The following is a 21,458-nucleotide window of genomic DNA, read 5'->3' as shown; positions in this document are numbered from 1 at the left end:
GCCAAACAACTATCCGTTGCATCTCTATTGGCAATCCCATCGCCATCCCGCTGCGCCATAAGCCATCCGACACCACTGACAGTGTAGTGGGACTAAGATGGGCCAGTATATCCCATCTTATTGGGCTAGTATGATTGCGCATCGTTTATTTCATTTATTCCTTGCTTAGTGTGTGTACAAAAGGTCTTATGTGTAAATCATTACATGTCTCAACACAACCCTGTGAGGGTATTGCAATACACTTAACCTCTAGCCGCCCATACGTCAAACCTTGCCAAGCAAAATGAAACTTTGATTCATTCGACATAAAGTTCAAATTAGAATGGAACATGAGACCTTTTTACAGCCCTCTGGGCGGCTAGAGGTTAAGAGCTAAGAACTAAAGTACCAATACATAATAACATTTAATATACAAATCTAATTAGTTAGGCATTAAAATTACATTTTAAATTAATTTAAAAATATGATAATAATATAATTTCCATTGTTTTATGATAATTTTAAATAGGATATATTGCTATTAAAGAGAGGTGACAATATCTATGACCATTTTCAATATTGTGTTAACTTGACTCATCATTTTGTAGATATTCCGCGACGTTATAATAGTTTTTTTCCACAAGAAATTGCTTTAATATACGTATAAATTTGTTATAATCAGGTTCAGTTTTTATGTGATTCGGTAATTTGTTAAAAATCCTTATTGACGTGGGATAAGGTCCATTTTTATGTATCGCTAAATTAGATGATATTTGTATTAGATTACTTTTGGAACGAGATTCAAAACGACGAGGTACATCTCCGATTTTAGTGAACATTTCTGGGTGATTTTTAAAGAATTTGCATGATTCTAAAATGTAGATACAAGGTAAGGTTAGGATGCCAAGGTTTTTAAAATAAGGTTTACAGCTTTCTGGGTGTTTAGTGTTTGAAAGAATACGGATAGATTTTTTTTGTAAGATGAATAAATCTGGTGCGTCAGTGCTATTGCCCCATAAGATCACGCCATAGCTAAGCCACGCGTGCGCGAAGGCGTAGTATGCCGATAGGGTGGTCTGTAGGTCGGTGGTCCTTTTTAGTTGCCCTAGTGCATAATAAAATTGGCTGAATTTTGTTTTTATTATTTGTACGTGATCTTTCCAATTTATATGGGTGTCAATAGTGATGCCGAGAAGTGGGAACGTGGGGACGCGTTCTAGTTCAATGCCGTTGAAGGAAAAGTTCATTTCTAATTCGGTTTTTTGACTGGGCCTAAATTGCATTATTTTTGTCTTGGTAAAATTTATTTATAAATGTGATCGTTCATCCACCCTACAATGTTTGTAACTAGTTGATGTATTCTGTCATTGAGGTTGAAACTATTTTTACATGATAGTAGTAGGGAGAAATCGTCTGCAAACATGACACAAGTTTCGGAGAAAGTTCTAGGGAGGTCATTTATGTAAATAATAAAAAGCACGCACCCCATAACGCTTCCCTGGGGGATTGAGTCTAACACGGGCTGGACATCATAATTGACTATGCCGCAATGAGGCGTAGTATTCAAAACTGATACCATTTAGCCAAAAAAGCAAAACGGTCGAACACAGATAATTTCATAATCATTTAGATTTCCAAGTTTGGTTAGGATTGGTTAAGTTTTGGAGGAGGAAACAGTCGAGTACGAAACCTCGATTTTTTAGAATATTTCGCCTTGTCCTTATCGCACTAGTTTTAGGAGCCACTTCCGTTAGCGAGACGGGTATAATTACCTAAAATTTTAAAACTCAGCTCCTGTTTCGTCTTAATTATTATTCGGAGCAATGCTGAGCCGAACGGAGCCGAGAATGCCCGAAGGGATCAGTTTCGCCCTACTAGTGAGAAGTATGGAACTAACCTTGGCATGTATTTTGCCCTTGTGCATCCCGAGGCCCTTTCGGCTAACGAACACCTCTCCGCACTCCTCGCACGCCACGTTCAGTCCGGGGTGAGCGAGACGCACGTGGGAAAAGTGGGTCGATCTTTTTCTAACAAAAAATACTCAACTTAAGGGCTCCTCTACACGATGGGCCAGCGCCGGCCACTCCAAGGGACGTAGCCATGCGGTAGAATGAGATAGCAATATCACTTGCTCCTTACGCATAAATGCGTCCCTTGTAGTGGCCGACACTGGGCCGTCGTGTAGAGGAGCCATAACATAGTCCGACCTGTGAGTCGTGTCACAAAAAACGCAGGAATTTCAGTACAAACCGCACCTGCCAATAAAATTACTATGAAATTAAATGACAGCTTGAAACCCGACAGCTTATTTGATAGGCAAAAAAGTTGCCATATAAAGAATTTTAAAAAATAGCTTGTGGCACTCGCTGGTCAGACTCTAAGCCCCCATTCGCACGACAGCTTTTTCAACGCGCGTTAAAAAAGCGTTCGTATGGCACAAATGGATACACGTGTATTTATTCACACGACGGCGGTGGCGCTTTTTATTAAGCGTTGTTGGATTTTCGACTTTAAGCCTTGGTCGTTAAATCGAATTTAGAGTGCGGACAGATTCAAGCGCTTTTTTAACGCGCGTTGAAAAAGCTGTCGTGCGAATGGGGGCTAAGACTTGGTAAACTATACTCGTTATCTTTAGGTACTTAAATAAAAGTAAACAAATAATTTGTACATTTTCGAGTAGTTATAATATTTATTGATTAACTGACCAAATACAAAACCACCTGAACAGTCACTGAACGACCAGGTTTTTAACCTACATTATTTGATCATGTAATGTTTTCATCTAACCTCATTGAGGTTCTCTTAAGAAGAAATTTGAAGATAGATTTTGTTTCACTTTATAAATACCTAAATATACAGACTATAGCCATTTTTCGGGTTTTGTACCTAAAGGGTAAATACGGGACCCTATTGCTAAGACTCAGCTGTCCGTCTGTCTGTCACCAGGCTGTATCTCACCATGATAGACAGTTGAAATTTTCACAGATGATATATTTCTGTTGCCGCTATAACAACAAATATTAAAAAGTACGGAACCCTCGTTGGGTGAGTTTGACTCGCACTTGTCTGGTTTTTTTTATTACAAGCTTTTATTTAGTTTCACCTGACCGTTGTCTGTCTGTCTGTGTGTGTGTTCAAATCTTGCATGTTAAATTTGATCCACTTCCCGGTTTCCGATTGAGCTGAAATTTTTCATGCATGTTTAAATCGGATGACAATGCAATATTATGGTACCATCGAGCTGATCTGATGATGGAGACAGGAGGTGACCATAGGAACTCTGAAAGAACGTAACCTAATTGTGTTAGGGGTTTTTAGAATTGTCTCGATGAGCGTTAGTTGTCTGTCGTAAGAAAAGTACAGTCAGCCATAAAGCTTGCACCAAAAATGAAATTTTTGCCAAAAACTTATTTAAATTGGGAATGGTATTGAGTGACCACTCTGCGTACGCCGGAGTCACAAATGCGATTTTGACACCCACGAATTCGTAGTGCTCCTATGATTCGGTCAAATTGTGTTTTTTGAAAAACAATTATAGCCAGCTTGAATTGAATGTATTATGGTCATTTACGCACACAAGCGTCCTATCCCCTCCCCCTGACGCAACCCCCCCCCCCCCCTTTAGCATAACTATGTTACGATTGACGGTTTTTTTTGAGACAAGTATTAGAGTTAGGAAAAAAGTGTCCAGGTAAGAAATAATCCTTAATAATTTTAAACAAAAAAGGCTATAAGCAACTTTTTGGCGAGACTAACCATACTCAAAAATATCATACTACATTCATTTCATGCTGGTTATAATTTGTTCCCCATACATTAGATTAGAAGATAACTTGACCGAATCCAGGCGTGGCTAGCCATAAGCCGCGCGTGGCGCTGTCGCCACCCAGCGGTCATATCTATATCTGTCCTAATCGTAACAGACGCGTATTGTTAGAGGGTGAGTCTTCTTTACCTAGTACTATTATTCATTTTGTGCCGAATCAGTAAGGCGTGTATTTTCGAAATAATATATAAATCAATGGCATAAACCCACTTGAAGCTCTTGCCACAATGCTGGCACTCGTAGACGCGGCCCGCGTGCACGCCGTGGTGTAGCATCGCCTGGGACCTGCAGATATCCATGCACACATTTACATACAGTTGTGTACATACAGTCAATAAGTAAATAAAGAATTAGGGGAAAACGATAACATTAGATCAATTATATTGGATATTTTCTTATAACTCGTCTGCATTACTTGACATTGTTTCAAAATTAGCTGTAGCCTTTTTAAATAACATCGGAAGTAAAAAAAAACCGGGCAAGTGCGAGTCGGACTCACGCACGAAGGGTTCCGTACCACAATGCAAAAAAACAAACAAAAAAAGCAAAAAAAAACGGTCACCCATCCAAGTACTGACCACTCCCGACGTTGCTTAACTTTGGTCAAAAATCACGTTTGTTGTATGGGAGCCCCATTTAAATCTTTATTTTATTCTGTATCTAGTATTTGTTGTTATAGCGGCAACAGAAATACATCATCTGTGAAAATTTCAACTGTCTAGCTATCACGGTTCGTGAGATACAGCCTGGTGACAGACGGACGGACGGACGGACGGACGGACGGACGGACGGACAGCGAAGTCTTAGTAATAGGGTCCCGTTTTACCCTTTGGGTACGGAACCCTAAAAATTAGGGGAAAACGATAACATTAGATCAATTATATTGGATATTTTCTTATAACTCGTCTGCATTACTTGACATTGTTTCAAAATTAGCTGTAGCCTTTTTAAATAACATCGGAAGTAAAAAATATATCATGAAAATCGGTTTTTTACTACTTCGCTGAAATTCTTATAAAAACGTAACCACCTACTAAAAATACAATTGTCTAATATTATTAGAGATGCAACGGATAGTTGTTTGGCCGGGTACCGGATACCGGATATCCGGCCTGGACACTGGCCGAATATCCGGTATCCGGCCGCCGGATATTCGGCCGGCGGAACTATACCTACATTTCGGTTTTTCAGGTGCGCATTCTGTAGGTTTGACCTGTTTCCTAGTAAACGTTCGCGCGGACTCATTTCTAGGTTCGAAATGAGTGCGCGTTCAAGTCAGTGGAATGATTAAATTGTTTTAAAATAATAAACAAGTACGATTATGACCGTGTCTGTTTCTTAAATCCAATTTGTTTACTCCGAAATCAAGCAATGTTACTATCCGGTATCCGGCCGGATAGAAGGTCACTATCCGGTATCCGGCCGGATAGTAAAATAGTGGCCGGATAGGCCAGATACCGGATAGTAACCGGATATCCGGTGCATCTCTAAATATTATTGTTACTTAGTATTTTGCGTATTATTTCCAATCAAAGCTTTCCATCTAAACCTATGTCATCCAGAAAAAAATAAACTTTTCTATAAGACGATTTTTTTTAATTCCAATAATATTTAAGTAAAGGTATAGTTAATTTTGAAACAACGTCAAGTAATGCATAAGAATTAAAAAAGATCCCATATAATTGATCTAAAATTATAGTTTGCCCCTAATTTTCATTTTACCATTAACTGCTTGTTTAAGTAGATTCAAAAAGTGTATATCAATCTTCATCACTGCCGTTATATTGCACACAACTGTACATATTTATTTAAGGATCACCGAGGAATACATCTACATTACAAATTCCGTGTCCGTCTGTCTGTCAGGGCGTGGAGGTATCGAGTTGAAATTGAAACCATGTCCTCAGGTGTAATGTCCCTTGAAGCTGTAAAAATGAAAGGACCCCAACAAGCATAAGGAAACAGGGAAAAAGCGGTTACAGTTAAATCTCACGAAATTTTAGTATGATCGGTGGGCGACTCGCACTTGTCCGGTTTTTAGGGTTCCGTAGCCAAATGGCAAAAAACGGAACCCTTGTGGATTCGTCATGTCTGTCTGTTTGTCTGTCCGTCCGTATGTCACAGCCACTTTATTCCGAAACTATAAGAACTATACTGTTGAAACTTGGTAGGTAAGTAAATGTATTCTGTGAACCGCATTAAGATTTTCACACAAAAATATTTTTTTTTCTAAACTGAATTGTTTGCGCGAGAGACATTTCCAAAGTGGTAAAATGTGTCCCTCCCCCCCCCCCCCTTTAACTTCTAAAATAAGAGAATGATAAAACTAAAAAAAATATATGATGTACTTACCATGCAAACTTCCACCGAAAATTGGTTTAAAAGAGATCTAGTAAGTAGTTCTTTTTAATACGTCATAAATCGTAAACCGCAATTATTATGTTACTTGCTGCTACGGAACCCTTCATGGGCGAGTCCGACTCGCACTTTTCCGGTTTTTTTCCTTTTGATATACGGAACCTTAGCTTCAATAGAGATACTGACTTTTTCCTAGAGACGAAGTCGCACAGTGTGCAGAGAATCTTGGTGCGATGCATCTCCTGGTGCGCCGACCGGTTCCGGTTACTCGCGAAGCGAATGTGGCAGAGATCGCACTCGTACGGACCGCCGCCCTAAAATTTAAGATAAGGTCAAGTTTATTAAAAGGGTTACAACTTGTACATTATTTATTAAAGCTGAAATTCCAGCCAGACATGTAAAGAACTGAATTTGTATATATTGACATCTTATTTATAACTCGTGTTTTATCAAATAAACGATTATCTTATCTTAACTACATTACATTACATAGGGCTCAATGTACTTAAAATCAGATGGGAATAAATGCATTATTTTCGAATTATAATTAATAAGTAATGTAATAAAACTAGAAACAGGGAATTAATACATACATACATCACTGGCTCGTTGACCCAAAAAGGATCTTGGCCTCTGGCACAAGAGAGCGCCAGTCTACCCTATTCTGCGCCACTTCACGCCAGTTGGGTATTCCGAGGGCGGACAAGGAAAGAATACTAGGCTCAAATTAAATAAATACCAAATTAATTTTGTATTAAGCACAAACCCCTGCAAATGATGCTATGAATGAAATGAAAAACTCATTGATATTCGCGATTCATCGCGATTTCCGGATTCAAGGTCGCACGCTCTTACCGCTAGGCCACCAGCGCTCTTCGAGGCGGTTTTCCACACATTGACCAACTAACACATTGACTATCTTCTCTCCAAGATAAGATAAGATAGGACTGTGCCTGTGTGTGTGCTTCAAGGAAGTATTGCTTAACTGTTCCAATATAATAAGTCTATGTCTATGCTAATGTGATGTGCTATAGTTGTTAAAATAATTAATTGTTGCTTTTATAAGTACAGTAGAATCCGTTTATTATGACTCCGCTTATACTGACCAACCGCTTACTATGACGTAATTATTGTGCGAAGTTTGGTTTTCATATAAAATTCTTTGCTTACTATGACCTAAAAATCCTATTTCCATGAAATTATGTCCGGTTATACTGACACATTCGCTTAAGAAAAAACTCATTTCTCTTAAAGGAATTTGAGATTAATTTGGAAAACAACAAAAATAACATGTTGTACAAGTATGTTTTATATGACATCCGCTTAGTATGACGTCTTAGTCACTTCCCTCGATGTCATTATAAGCGGATTCTACTGTATTGTTATTGTTTTCAGTCTAAGTTTCGTGACGCATTGGTTTAACTGTAATGTCATGTAAACATTTTTATCAATAAAATAAAAAATAAATAAAAATAAAATAAAATAGTTATTAAGATAGGACTTACAGCACTATGCCGATGCATGTGGTTCTCATAAGAGTCTTTCAGCCAGAATCCTTTGTAACACTCCTTACACTTGAAGTCCGTCTTCAGGTACAGTGAAACCTGGTTAATTGGAACCTGCATAAATGGAAAACCTCAATAATTGCAACCAAAAGTCCGGTCCCGGTCCCTTGAGACCAAAAGGCCTCTATAATTGAAATTTTGGAACCTCTATAATTGCAATTTAGATTTTAGTGCTATTCGTAATTTTGCCTCTATAATTGACCACATCGCAACTTAAGACCTCTATAATTGACACTGTGCAAAAAAAATCCGCTATTTTTGCTCTTGTTTTTACCTCTATTATTGAAACGAGTCTTGCTTATTACCTCTATAATTGAAATAATGTAGTTGTAGACAGCAGAAACAATATTTCAATAGCAATGATCATTTTATTTATATCTCCATCCAGAATTTAATTTAGTTATTGGGTATCTATCACAGCCTGTAGTAGGTGAAATAGTTTTTTTTGATCAATAAAAAACAAAGTATGCTTTCTAAATTCTAATAAAACTTTCTTCTACAATTCAAGGGAATTTTTTAAACCCAAATGATAAGAAAATAAAGTGGTAATTAATGTAGTGTAAAAGTGCAAGTATAGACAGAAGCAATATATAGACCAGAAACCCAGAACGTAAGCGTGTAAATCTACTTTAAATTGTTATTTGCACCTCCATAAAAGAAATTTGTCAGAACGCAACCTCTATTAATGAAAACCTCTATAATTGACACAACGATTTTTTGAACCTCGTTAATTGACACGACCTGCTTAAATGAAAAACCTGGTTAATTGACAAAAACTGGCCGGTCCCTTGAGATTGCAATTATCCAGGTTCCACTGTAGTTGTTGGTTTTCTGGCGCGCTGCTAATTCTGCTAACTGCTCCTCCTGCACAAACAGCAACACTCGACCTTATTACAAAAGGCATAAGGTCTACCTTTGGACAGTTAACAGTGTGGGCGGTGATACACAAAAAAAAATCGAGAAAAAAATTGGCTCTCTCATAGAAAATATAAATATGAACAGCCAAAATGCATGAAACAGGCGATTTTTCGCGTTTTCGGTGTTGGTCCCATAGTAAAAATTTATAAGTAACATGAGCAAACAAGGGCTTCTAATATACTACTTAATTCCTACTAGGTTTGTGTTTCTTTTATTAGTTGTAGGTTTTATTTAAGTTGTTCCAGTTAAATTTAAGTCTCAGCCTCAGTAAGATTTACTGTCATAAATTTTTTAAATTCATTCTAAGTTAATTCTTACCTTGCTCAAAAAGACAATTTTCACTGAATAATTGCTTTCGAAAATCTCATTCCTTCTCATTTTTTCGTTTTCTTTTTTTATTCTTTTCCTTCCTCTCACCAATTTACGACTCGCAATTTTTTCCTTAAGTTTACATTCAGTTTTTTTCTTCTCTTTTTTATTTCCATTTAGCTTTTTTACTGTATTATTAGGATTTTGTACACTACTAACATTTCTTTTTCGTTTTTTGACTGGATTTTTTTTATTTTGTATACTACTAGCATCATTCATATTTTCAATATGATCATCTCCAAATCCTACGTTTAATTCATTTCCTTGACTGACTGACTGACAAGACTTATCTTCATTTTCATTTATAATACCTCCATCCATTTCAATGACATGACCATTTACACTCTCTATTTTAGATTTGGTTCCTGTTCTATCTTTTATAGGCACTATATTGTTTCCTATATGATTACTTTCTTCATCTATTTCTGTATCAAATTCTATCATTTCATCAGTATTGTTTAAAATATTATTTATGTCAATTATATCTATGTTTGGTTCATCTTTGATGTCTTCTGCTATTGGTGTCTCTAAGTTTATGTCTTGTGTTAAGGTTTCCATTATTTTAATATAATTTTCTGGATCAGTTTCATCTTCTAGGATGCAGTCGATAGTTTCGACTTCAGTTATGGTTAAATTGAAGAATCGGTGAGAAGGCTGATATATACTGTGAATGTAATTTGTGTTTAACTGGAAAATTAAGAAAATAATAACATTTACATACCACCAGAGACCAGTAAATATTTAAGGCGTACAACCTCCATACAACATTGTGTTCCATGCATACCTCTTTACGATGTTTACTATTTTTAGAATATAGCCACAAAGTAATAATACTACCATACAAAAAGGACACTTCCTAGAAAACCGAAGTTTAACAGCAATTCAGGGTCGAATCATGCTGTTCCTTTCTAACTTAGGGCACTATCCCTTTCGGCTATTTAGGGTTGTCAAAATTTAAGTCATTATCTTATCTGTGGTCGTGTATGCAAAGGGAAGTCAAGTAGTGCCACCCCTAATAACGGAGCAATGCTGAGCCAAAGGGATAGTACCATATATTAGAAAGGGGTAGCATGATTCGTCCCTGAATCACTATAAAACTTCGGTTTTGTAGGAAGTGTCCTTTCTGTAGAGTAGATTTTTTCTTGTTTCATTTATTTATTCTGTTTTTCGGTAAGTCTATCTTTGTTACCTGTCCCGTCTGCAACCCTAGCAGGAGCTGTTGTTGTGTTCGTGTACACATGTTCCTGAATGAGGCGAACTTCATCAGCAGGGTGCGGCAGTGTGAGCACAGATATTGAGGCAGTTGGTCCCTGATTATCTATTAAAAAACATACATATGATTTTATTACATACATGTAAATTGTATCCGTAATATTTAATAACAAGAATTCGGACAATTTATCACAAAAATAAATATAGTATGGAAAATTATACAATTTTTTTAACCAATATTAAACTTTCGTGAGTCATATTTTAAATTGTTTATACGACAACGGTTTCACTCACATGAATTTGAGGACCCCCGACGGGCCTGAAACATGTCGCCAGTAGCGACTAAAAATTCAAGTGAGTGAAACCGTTGTTGTATAAACAATTTTTTTAACAATTTTGAACTGCAGTTTTTGAGTATAATCTGGAAATTTTATAAAGATACTGTGTACATAATATGGGTTTAATAAATCTTGTCCTATTTTAAGATATAAATTATTTTTGATGGTTTTGCGATGATTTGTCCGATCACTGTTAATAACATTAGACTTCAGACTACAAGAATTATTCTTGGCTAAAGAAAAGACTATTTCCACAAGGATTTTCATACATTAACCCACCTGTTGCTTTCTCTATTGCAAGCACATTATATTGATATTAGGCCAAGCAATGGCGCGCTGGTGGCCTAGCGGTAAGAGCGTGCGACTTGCAATCCGGAGGTCGCGGGTTCAAACCCCGGCTTTTACCAATGAGTTTTTCGGAACTTATGTACGAAATATCATTTGATATTTACCAGTCGCTTTTCGGTGAAGGAAAACATCGTGAGGAAACCTGCATACATCGAAGAAATTCAAAGGTGTATGTGAAGTCCCCAATCCGCATTGGGCTAGCGTGGGGACTATAGCCCAACCCCTCTCACGCTCGAGAGGAGGCCTGTGCCCAGCAGTGGGACGTGTATAGGCTGAGATGATGAGGCCAAGCAATAAAAATGTATAGAGGGAAACACTACGAACACAATTTTTGACTCTGTAACTTTGTTTGGACTAGTTAGATTTAATAAATAAGTGTAATAACAATGAAAGTGTAAAAATAACAAAAACGCATGAAATAAAGGCTATTACTATTACTACATATTTATTTAAAGTTATATGTTTTTACTTTGGAATGGTGTCAATGTGATACCATAAATAACAATAATAAACTAACAATAATAATATTGGTACTCGATATACATAAATATCGGAACTCCCGATTTATACGAAAACGATACCAAAAATGGTAGTAGTAGTAACTTCACTGATGTAGAAGTCAAGATAAAATTGAGAGCCCCAAATAAACTTTCAAAATTGGATATCCTGAAAACTATTCAAAATGTACCGAATAAAACATGTAGTAAATTTAATCAGCTTTCGCGTTTTGGTTTGTCTAAGTCAGTGGTTCTTAACCTGGGGGTAATTACCCCCGTGGGGGTAAAACTGGTATTTTACGGGGGTAATAAGCTAACCTAATATAACAATACAACAAACGTACACGTTTTATTTTTTATTACTATTGGGAGGAGGGGTAAAATCAGGTTCCCTAGTTAGTCATAGGGGTGACCGGACTGAAAAGGTTAAGAACCACTGGTCTAAGTAGTCATGTCGCTAAGACGCAAAGTTTCCGAGATTTTCTTTAGAAGTTAACACTTACAGATGTCCCAGCGATGGCAGAGAAGGCGTCAGCAAGTTTATACTCATGGATATTGTATAATCCGCCGTCGGTGGACAGGCAGGCGCGGCAGCATAACAAATCCTGGTCGGAGCAAGTATTTTGTACCACGGGCAAGACTATGTAGTAGGTATTCGATCCATTGAGCTTAAACATTGTAGTTTGAAGAGAACTGAGTGTTTATGTGAGTTGGTGGCTGTTTAAAATGCATTATACTATTTAAAATTAGTGCACGAAATCCAAACAATGCAAAAATCTAAAAACAAACCAATAAATATAACCATGTGAAAAATTGTGACTGTCAAATCTGTCAACTATCAATAAACTGACAGCGTTTTACACAAAAATAAAACGCTAATTAAATAACTTACCCTATTCGGAACCTAATAATAATATTGAGAGTGGCAACACCGTTGTCGGTCGTATTGTCCTTTTCTAGCATATACGTCCCTCTCTCTCCCACACTCCCACCACACAGCAGTTTGCTTTTTGGCGGTTGTCGCAAAAACAAATTTCCAACTCATTGTCTCAAAATTATACATATTTACACCAGGCAGGATTAAAACTTTAGGTTCCGAATAGGGTAAGTTATTTAATTAGCGTTTTATTTTTGTGTAAAACGCTGTCATTAAACAACTGTACCGCTATTCGGAACCTAATAATAATATTGAGACGTGTTTGTTATCGCCTGGTGGTGGGAAGACGCCAAGCCAATGTGATTATACATGTACTTATTATGTATATTATGTAATATTATTATATTATGAGTGTTTAATTAATTATGCAGTACACCCTTTATTTTAACACCTGTGAGGAGAGAGGTATTTAGTAAAGCATACAATTTGATATTCCATTATATTATGATACTAACTTAACATTTTATAAGTATACGTACTTAATGTACTTATAATTGTTCAAAAAGAATAAGTGAGTCACCACAAGGGTGCTATACTTAATTACTTAAATGTATGTGAAAACTAGGTAAAAGAAGATGTGATAAGTCAGTCTACTCTTCAAGGAGCATACACATCTGTTATAAGGAGTAATGTAATTCAAGTATGAAAATATAAGTACTAGAGTAATTTTTATTTATAAGTCGCAATTATTATCAAATTTGATAATAATTATCTATAATAGTAAAGTAAGCAGTTGCAGGGATATAACAAGGACAGGACATTTCTTATTTCCAGAATCCCTCGGGATTAAGTAGACGAATATTTAAATGATTCGTTATATCACTATCACCACAAACAGAGTTAATAAAATTAGGTACTTATTGAAATGTCATAGGGAATCACTAAATTTATTTAATGACTGTAAGCCATATACTTGGTTATAGGTTATAGTTATAGCTATAAAATGCATTTAACCCTTTTAAACGCTTTACTAAAGGGAACGCAAGTCAGTGTACATAAATAAACCTTGCTTAAAAGTGTGAAGGTTACTATGAGAGCTTAAGCCACAACACTCATGTGTTCACTGCGATGTGGCACTAGTTATGACGCTTTGTGGTGTTCTTGTGTAGAATTGCTGCAGAACTTTATCAATAATATTTGCAGTCATTCTAATTAAATTCATGTTTAGCTACCATAACCTTAATTTTACTCAAAAATTTGTATATATGTAGTAAGAGTAGTTTCTTAGTGGTTTACTTTATCTGGTGCCTACTGGTAGACATAAGCCTTAAAACTTTATTGGTTCTGACCGCTAAAGTGGCTTAATTCCTGTAAACTATTCATAGACATTGCTTAATTCTGAATATTCAGTTTTCTCTATTCAGTGTGTAAATTATAAGGAATCAGGTACTTAATTCGAAACCCTAGCTCATTGCATAGGTGCTTTTAACCGAAATACAAATTTATGTGCTTATTTCGTGATTTTACATTATTTGCTGTGGGAAACCAGGGGGTTCCCTACCATTTGCCGGGCGCCTGTGGCCCCAAAGCCAACAGCGCAGAGGCCCTTTAAGAGGGAGCTATTTTATCCAATGCTAGAATCAACACTTTGTCGAATCTATTAGATATTTAGGTATACTTATCCTCCTTATGAACTAAGGATAATTGTTACTTGTTTATATTTCAATAATAGCAAGATTGTAAATTATTTTATATTCTGAAATATAATATTACTTAATTTGGGCCAGTGTACTTTTCTATACTATATCTCTGGCCTACTACCTACTATAGGTTAGTCTAATAACATCCCGCCCCCTGGGAGGCAATATACAGAGTTCTTGGATATATATTCACGATATCGCTAAGTCTGTGGACCTAATTTTCCGACACTTGACTGCATGAAATTATTGTGTACATTTTTTACAGGTCTCGAGCAAGAAGGGTACCTATATATAGGTTCAGGTCCTTAACTTGTGGATTTGGTAATAGGAGCAAGACACAGACGGGGTGTAAATTAATTGATCCACCATGTTTCAAGAGATTCATGTGCATTTATGCCTTCAAGTTACACTGTACAGACAGACTATATAACTCTTTTGCAGAGTTTTGCCAACATATTATAATAAATGACTGCATTTGTTTGGGTGTACTTGTTCCACGACAAAAACATATTTATATATATTACAATGTATTTTTGAAAAGTACTCGTCTTTCAAAATAGCTTCGCCTTTTCGAAAGGCTTGCTGCTGTTTCACATTGTGCAAAGCAAACAGTATCGCAATGCTATAATTTTGTATAAATTGAGAACTAGAGGGTCATGCCCTAGACGTGACCGCCCAGAAGTTATACTAGAATCGTTCGTGCAAACCATTAAGTCACTGTTTATTAAAAACCTTATGACTGGGTACATTACATTCCACGGTGGGTACATTTGTTAAACGTATAGTATCAAACTATGACGAATAATGATAAGTGAATTAAGTGATAACAATATTTGGTCCGTGCATAGAAGCACGTGCCCTTGAGATTAGTGCATGGGTAGTTTAAAATTTAATCTGTGCATAGGAGCACTTACGATCAAGGTGATTCGAATCCTCAAGGTTCACAAGGCAGACATAAGGGTGTAAAATAAAGCATTCATAAACGCCCCGTTAGGTCAGTTTTGTATATTTTTATTTCCAACATGCTTGTGCAGCACATGACAATTTTCCCATACCATGCCAGTCAGGGATATAATAATTAAATAGGTAACCTTGGTTATGTCGTGTACCTACATAGGTAGGTACTCGTAAAAATGTTAACTGAAAGACTAGTGCTCTCGAGGCAAATATAATTTATATTAATTTCTAGTCTGTTATAGCAGGCATAGACTTCAAAGGTTTTTAGATATTCATAGGGCCGCTAAACGGAACCCTTTGTACACCTTGAGCAGGCTGTTTGTGCTCTTGTAATTTTATTTTCACACCATGAGTGATATTAAACATAGCTTATTTCAGAATTGAACCGTAAGCTATGTTGTGTCGTGAGCTTAAGTGAGCCTGATTTAATTAGAGTCCACAGATTATCTGGACCTTGGAGGATTGACCACACCTTATTCTAAATATCAATATTCTTCCTGGGCTTATGGTCGAATTTAGGTGACTAAATCTCTTAGTGTTATCCATGCCACCCACGTTATGAGGCTTAGCGTCTCCAGACCACAATTTTATATTAGGGTGCAAAGATTTTTTCATCTTTAAAATAAAAATGAGTCGAGATAGGCCTGGAATCTTAGGTTATTTTATACCTATTATATTATAATTTTAGAAATGTTAATTAGTCCAATTTTGGGTTTAGCCAATAGGGTGTCCGGGACCCTTAAAATAGATTGGTAAACAAAAATGAAACCTCGAATAACGAAGCCTATTTCGACTGATTTTTACCCAGAACATTATTTTGTTAGAACCCTTTTCACTTGTCCTTTGTCCAAAAGGAGGTATTTACATATTCATCTTTGTTATATTTTTATGATTGTGGCCTACTCGCTCGCCTGTGTTATGACCATATCATTTAATTTCTGACATGCCTTGCGCAGGCTTATATAGGTTGTAATATCATCATCAATAACTTGATATCAGTTTGTGAATGAATCAAAGATTCTTTGGCACACCTTACGCAGGTGGAAACATGGCAGCCTTGCGCAGGCTTAAATAGGTACACAACATATTGGTTTCATCACAAATAACTTGACGTTAGTTTGTGACTGAATAAAAGATTATCTTAGGCACACCTTACGCAGGTGGAACCATAACAGACATAACTTAAGAATATCATTCAAATGAAGTTTATGGGTAATATTCCCTTAGTTGCGAGTTCTTCGCTCGACAAGAGGAAAGGATTTACTTTAATAGGCACTTTTAGAAAGTGTCATTCACGGTGACGAGATTTGCCATAACTTAACTTTAACTCTACAGTTAGCGAATATAATTTGAAATTATGAAGCAAACCATGCGTCTTCGTCAATGAATCAATCTAAACATTCCCATATCATTAATGCCCTTTCAAGTCACAGGCTTCCGATTTTATTTAAAACGTTTACAAGTGTAGGTACTATTTATGTAGGTAGGTAGGTAGGTAGGCTTAAAGATTGACCGTCTTGTATGTACCTATAGTTATTTACATATAGAATGAATAATCAAGTTATTCAAATCCAAAATAATACAAGCACATATAGCAACTACATGCAAGAGTTATTTTAAGCTGTTAGTACCTGTTATTTATTTAAAGAGATACCTATCTACCTACATTTTAACCTTTTTTTTTTTTTTTTTAATCAAAGATCAAGTTGGAGAGATATAAATTGATAAGGAGTGAAATACTTAAGGATTTCCATGTCATTCTTGCGCAGAGCCATGCTAATCTCTCTCTTTATCTAGTCAGACTTAAGTTTACGTACTGCCGAAGTACTCACTTTCCACAAAAATAAATGCAATGCTTGCGATGTAGGTTTGTTCGTTACCTTGTGTCCCTCAGAGCGGAAATAGAAGCCCCGCGAAGCGGGGCTTCGTCGACTCCTAAGCGGGTACACGTTATTTATCAGCAAGTTTATTACCAAAAAATTTTGCAATATTATATTTAACCCGGAACGGGATAAACCGACAAGTTGCTGATAGATACTTGGACAGATAAACCCTACACGTCTATAAGCTTCTACCTTAATACGTAGGTTCTATGTAACACGTATTAACTATCCGATCCTTTCGTATTCGAAAACACAAATCACTTGAAAACTGAAGGATATGCCTCCACACATCACCATTTAAGTATTATACCTAATTTCAACCGTTATTATAGACACACAAAGATTTAAAGTGATAAGTAATAAGACTCAGAAGAGACTTAATGTAGGTATATATTAATTAAATTCTAATGGTGACAAGTGCACGCTTTACCAGCTCGATGTGTTTTCTAGCATTATGTGTTTTAGTATTTTCATTAGCATAGCCACGGTGCGCGCAGGCAGCCTTTGAAAACTTACACATTACTATTCCGGATCGTTTTTATTTGCTAGATAGTTTAACGGACACTAAATTTAAATGTTTATTTCGAACGGCAAAAGCCGTTAGAAACTGTTTTTCAATATAGTCAGCTAAACTGGGGTACAAATTCAAAAACTCACCAGCAGTTTAGCTTCACGACCTTCCAGATGGAAAAACAGCAAGCCAATGAGTTGGAAATTTGTTTTTGCGACAACCGCCAAAAAGCAAACTGCTGTGTGGTGGGAGTGTGGGAGAGAGAGGGACGTATATGCTAGAAAAGGACAATACGACCGACAACGGTGTTGCCACTCTCAATATTATTATTAGGTTCCGAATAGCGGTACAGTTGTTTAATGACACATAACTTACGTTCGGAATTTTTTTAAACTTTAGTGGCCTAAAGTCCAGACCATAGAGTTATAATATATAGAGATGGTGTCTCAGCGAGCTGTCACTGTTGCCACTTTTGTTTAGTGCATAGATTTACTATATATAGAGATCCCGTCTCAGCGAGCTGTCACTGTTGCCACTTTTTTTAGCGTACGATTAACAATTTAACACCACCTTGCTGTAGCCATGTCGATAAAGTCATATCGATAAACTATCGACATTTCTTGCAATTTTAATTTTACTTCAAAGGTTTAACGATACCTAAAATGAACAAAAACGCTTTTATTCTTTATTGTGGTTATCAGATCACAATTTTATCGTCACGCCCCAGCAGGGAACCAAGGGAAAGTTCAGATATTTAATTAAAATACATAAATACCTACCAAAATGTGTGTTCCGCAATAATTGAATTATTTTATTATATTCTAATATATTTATTATTCATTAGCATTACAATTATGTATATGTTTAACGAAGATATTGAAGCTTCAATTAATAGCAATTTCGTTCCGCTGTGTAGCGTTTATCGATATACAGGGTGATCAATCTAAATGGGTCAGTATGGAGAAGTCAGAAACTATAAGAGATAGCAAAATCTGTTCTTAGGAACCATGGCTTCGATTTTAGATTCAATAATAATGGCATTCAATTTTTTTTTTAAATCTATCATACATAACCTCATACATATCATACATATCATACATAACATCAGTTGCTCGCGCGCATTCGGGTACGACGGGTGTGTGCACTTATCGCTGCACTACGGTAGTGGCCGCTAAAAAGATGTCCACTTTGAAGTGTAATACGTGTAATATAGTGATAGATGAATTATTAGCTTATATTCAGAATAAACTCAGTGTTTCAACGGAGGATACTCTAGTGCGAATATGCAAGTCGTCGTTCTCGTCAATGGAAATCAAGACGTCAAAATCGTTATTATTTGAATCCCTGCCTATCAATAAACGCAAAATCTTAAGAAAAGGCGAAGGCAGAGAACAACGTGACTTAGAGGACATTATAAGTGTGTTCAAAAATACGGATCCTGAATTTATGCCTATATTTGTTGCCCGTGATCTGGACAAGTTGCCGCCTCTAAGCTATGATCACATCGACGTTTCAAAGCTATTGAAAGACCTACTGAAAGTCCAAGCTGAGGTTGCCGACATGCGATCTAGGTTTGCAACAGCCGAACAAGTACAGGAGATCAGACATGAGCTCAATAATTTAAGGTGTACACCCGCTATTATGGACTCGTACTGCAATGTAAACAAACGGCGCGGCGCTTATCTCGATAGCGGTCCGACTGGTTTTACTCATCTCGATGTTACCACCAATAGTCCACAGCAGCCCTCATGTCTGCATAGTAATATTTCAGCTCGAGAAACACATAATGATAGTCTGTTGCAAAGCCAAATATTGTCAGCGAATAATGATTGCAATTCACCGTGCGCCAAAGAGGGTACACCTGAGCGCCGCGATAGCATAGATGCAGCGACGGTTGAACTTGAACCCGCGATGACGTCATCGTACGAGATAACTACTAAGCTGACCGCTGGAGTATGTTTACCTGTTAGTAACAGCAATGCGAACAGCGAATGCACTTTTATAAATAACAAGACTAAATTGTTGGCGGACGTCGTTAAGACGACAGTATCTAGTCGAGGTGCAGAAAAAAGTCCTGAGCTGAACCCGAATGAGTGGAAGAAAGTTGAGAGCCGTAAGACTATACTGCAAAAACGGCTTATAGGCAAACGAGGCGTAGCGTGCGAGTCAAATTCTAATTTCAAAGCCGCTGTGATGAAGGTACCGATACTTATCACCAACGTGCATAAGGACACGGCAGAGGACGACATTGCCAATTACATTCGGGACAAAACGCATGAAATCGTCAGGCTTCATAAAATTGCCATTAAAAAACATAATGACTACGATGCGTATAAATTTTTTGTACCACAGCACAAGTTGTCATTGTTTTTAGAGGATAAGCTGTGGCCCGAAGGTATCATATTTAGACGCTTTGTGAATAATAAGCCCAGGGAAGTTACGAGTATAATCCCTGGATCCGGAACTGTTCCTACAAATACGTTAAGTTAATGAATATAACGTCAAATCAGTTTGTCAGTTATAACTGCAAGAATGTGAAGCGTTCTCTTGAGAGTATTAGGGAAATATGCAGGTGCTCCGATCTGGTTGCTCTTCAAGAAACTTGGTTACTACCGGGTGAAGTGTCGTATTTAAGTAGTATTGATGATGAGTTTGGTACCACGGGAACTTCGGCAGTTGACACTACCGTAGGTATGTTACGTGGCAGGCCCTATGGTGGCGTTGCCCTTCTGTGGCGAAAAAGCGTATTTCGTGATGTGTCTGTATTAAGCTGTGACAACCCGCGTGTTTGTGCGATTAAAATAGTTATTGAAAAGCGCCACATACTGGTTGCGAGTGTATATATGCCTACAGACAGGCATAGCAACTTAGCGGAGTTCACGGATTGTCTCGGTGCGGTGAGTGCTATAGTGGATAATGCTAACTGTGAGTCTGTGTATATACTCGGGGATTTGAATGCGCATCCTAGCGGTTTGTTTTTTACTGAGTTGTCGGATTTCTGTAGTGAGCGCGAGTGGACTATAGCGGATACAGATATTTTGGGCTTGTCGTCGGAAACATACACCTTCATAAGCGATGCTCATGGATCTAGACGGTGGCTAGACCATTGTTTGGTGACTGAGACTGCACTGAAGTCTGTTATGAATGTGTATGTTGACTATAACACAGTTTGGTCCGATCATTTTCCGTTATGTTTACGAATTAATTTAGGTGTTATTAGACAGAAAAATGATCCTAATACATTTGATTGTAATAATCTTAAGGTTAAATGGGGGCACAGAAATGCGCATCAGATTAGCCATTATACAATGCTTTGTAATGATTTATTAAATTCAATTGACTTTCCACATGAAATGAGTGAATGTTGTAGGTCAAATATTTGTATGAATGAGGGGCACAAAAGTGACATTTCTCGTATATATTTGAGTATCGTGACTGCTCTCAGACAGGCTGCTATGCTAAGTTATCGTGGTAGTGATCCCAAAAGATAAAAGGCGAAGTGTGTTATTGGATGGAATAGGCACGTAGGTGAGGCACACAGGCAGGCTAGACTAGCCTTCAAGGTGTGGGATGAATCCGGTAAACCTTCGACGGGTCGGTTATATGAGGCGATGTGTGCAAGCCGTAGAATATTTAAGTCAAGATTAAGGTGGTGTCAAAACCATCAAGATCAAATTAAAATGGACAAACTTGCATTACATCACTCAAGGAATGACTTTCGGAGTTTCTGGAAAACGACTAATAAATTAAACCCTGCGCCTGGCTTGCCTGTGAGCATGAATGGTGTGACCGACCCTGTAGAAATAGCTACTTTATTTAAAAACCATTTTGCGGTGAAGTCACCACTCGGACCGTCCACGTCGATGCTTGACACTGAGATTAAATCTGATGACCCAGTTCTCGAAATTTCGGCTAAAGATGTGGCACAAGTGCTCAAACAGATGTCTAGAGGAAAGTCACCCGGTCACGATGGTCTCAGTGTTGAGCATCTTCGTTACGCCGGGCCGCATTTGCCCAGAGTGCTTGCAATGTTTTATTCGCTATGTCTCCGCCACTCATATTTGCCAATGGAATTAATGAGAACTATTGTAGTGCCTATAGTAAAGAGTAAGGTGGGGGA

The 21,458-nt window shown here is 37.2% G+C and overlaps 2 protein-coding genes across 2 annotated transcripts; one reads left to right on the top strand and one right to left on the bottom strand.

The window, feature by feature from the left end:
- Positions 1–4,007: 4,007 nt before the first annotated feature.
- LOC134677565 (uncharacterized) lies at positions 4,008–12,210 on the bottom strand. The gene is made up of 6 exons (XM_063536040.1): positions 11,914–12,210; positions 10,205–10,333; positions 8,965–9,702; positions 7,669–8,592; positions 6,350–6,477; positions 4,008–4,090 (listed from the first exon to the last, which is right to left on the bottom strand). Exons 1-4 carry the CDS (start codon positions 12,085–12,087, stop codon positions 8,491–8,493), a joined length of 1,143 nt encoding a protein of 380 aa, XP_063392110.1. The 5' UTR covers positions 12,088–12,210; the 3' UTR covers positions 4,008–4,090; positions 6,350–6,477; positions 7,669–8,490.
- A 6,075-nt stretch (positions 12,211–18,285) lies between these two features.
- On the top strand, positions 18,286–20,715 carry LOC134677558 (uncharacterized). The gene has a single exon (XM_063536029.1). It carries the CDS (start codon positions 18,518–18,520, stop codon positions 19,826–19,828), a length of 1,311 nt encoding a protein of 436 aa, XP_063392099.1. The 5' UTR covers positions 18,286–18,517; the 3' UTR covers positions 19,829–20,715.
- The last annotated feature ends 743 nt before the right edge of the window (positions 20,716–21,458 follow it).

This window comes from Cydia fagiglandana, chromosome 26, assembly GCF_963556715.1.
Source record: "Cydia fagiglandana chromosome 26, ilCydFagi1.1, whole genome shotgun sequence".
NCBI classification, from domain to species: domain Eukaryota; kingdom Metazoa; phylum Arthropoda; class Insecta; order Lepidoptera; family Tortricidae; genus Cydia; species Cydia fagiglandana.
The sequence above is the reverse complement of the archived record's forward strand: the minus strand, read 5'-3'. Positions and strand labels throughout refer to the sequence as shown.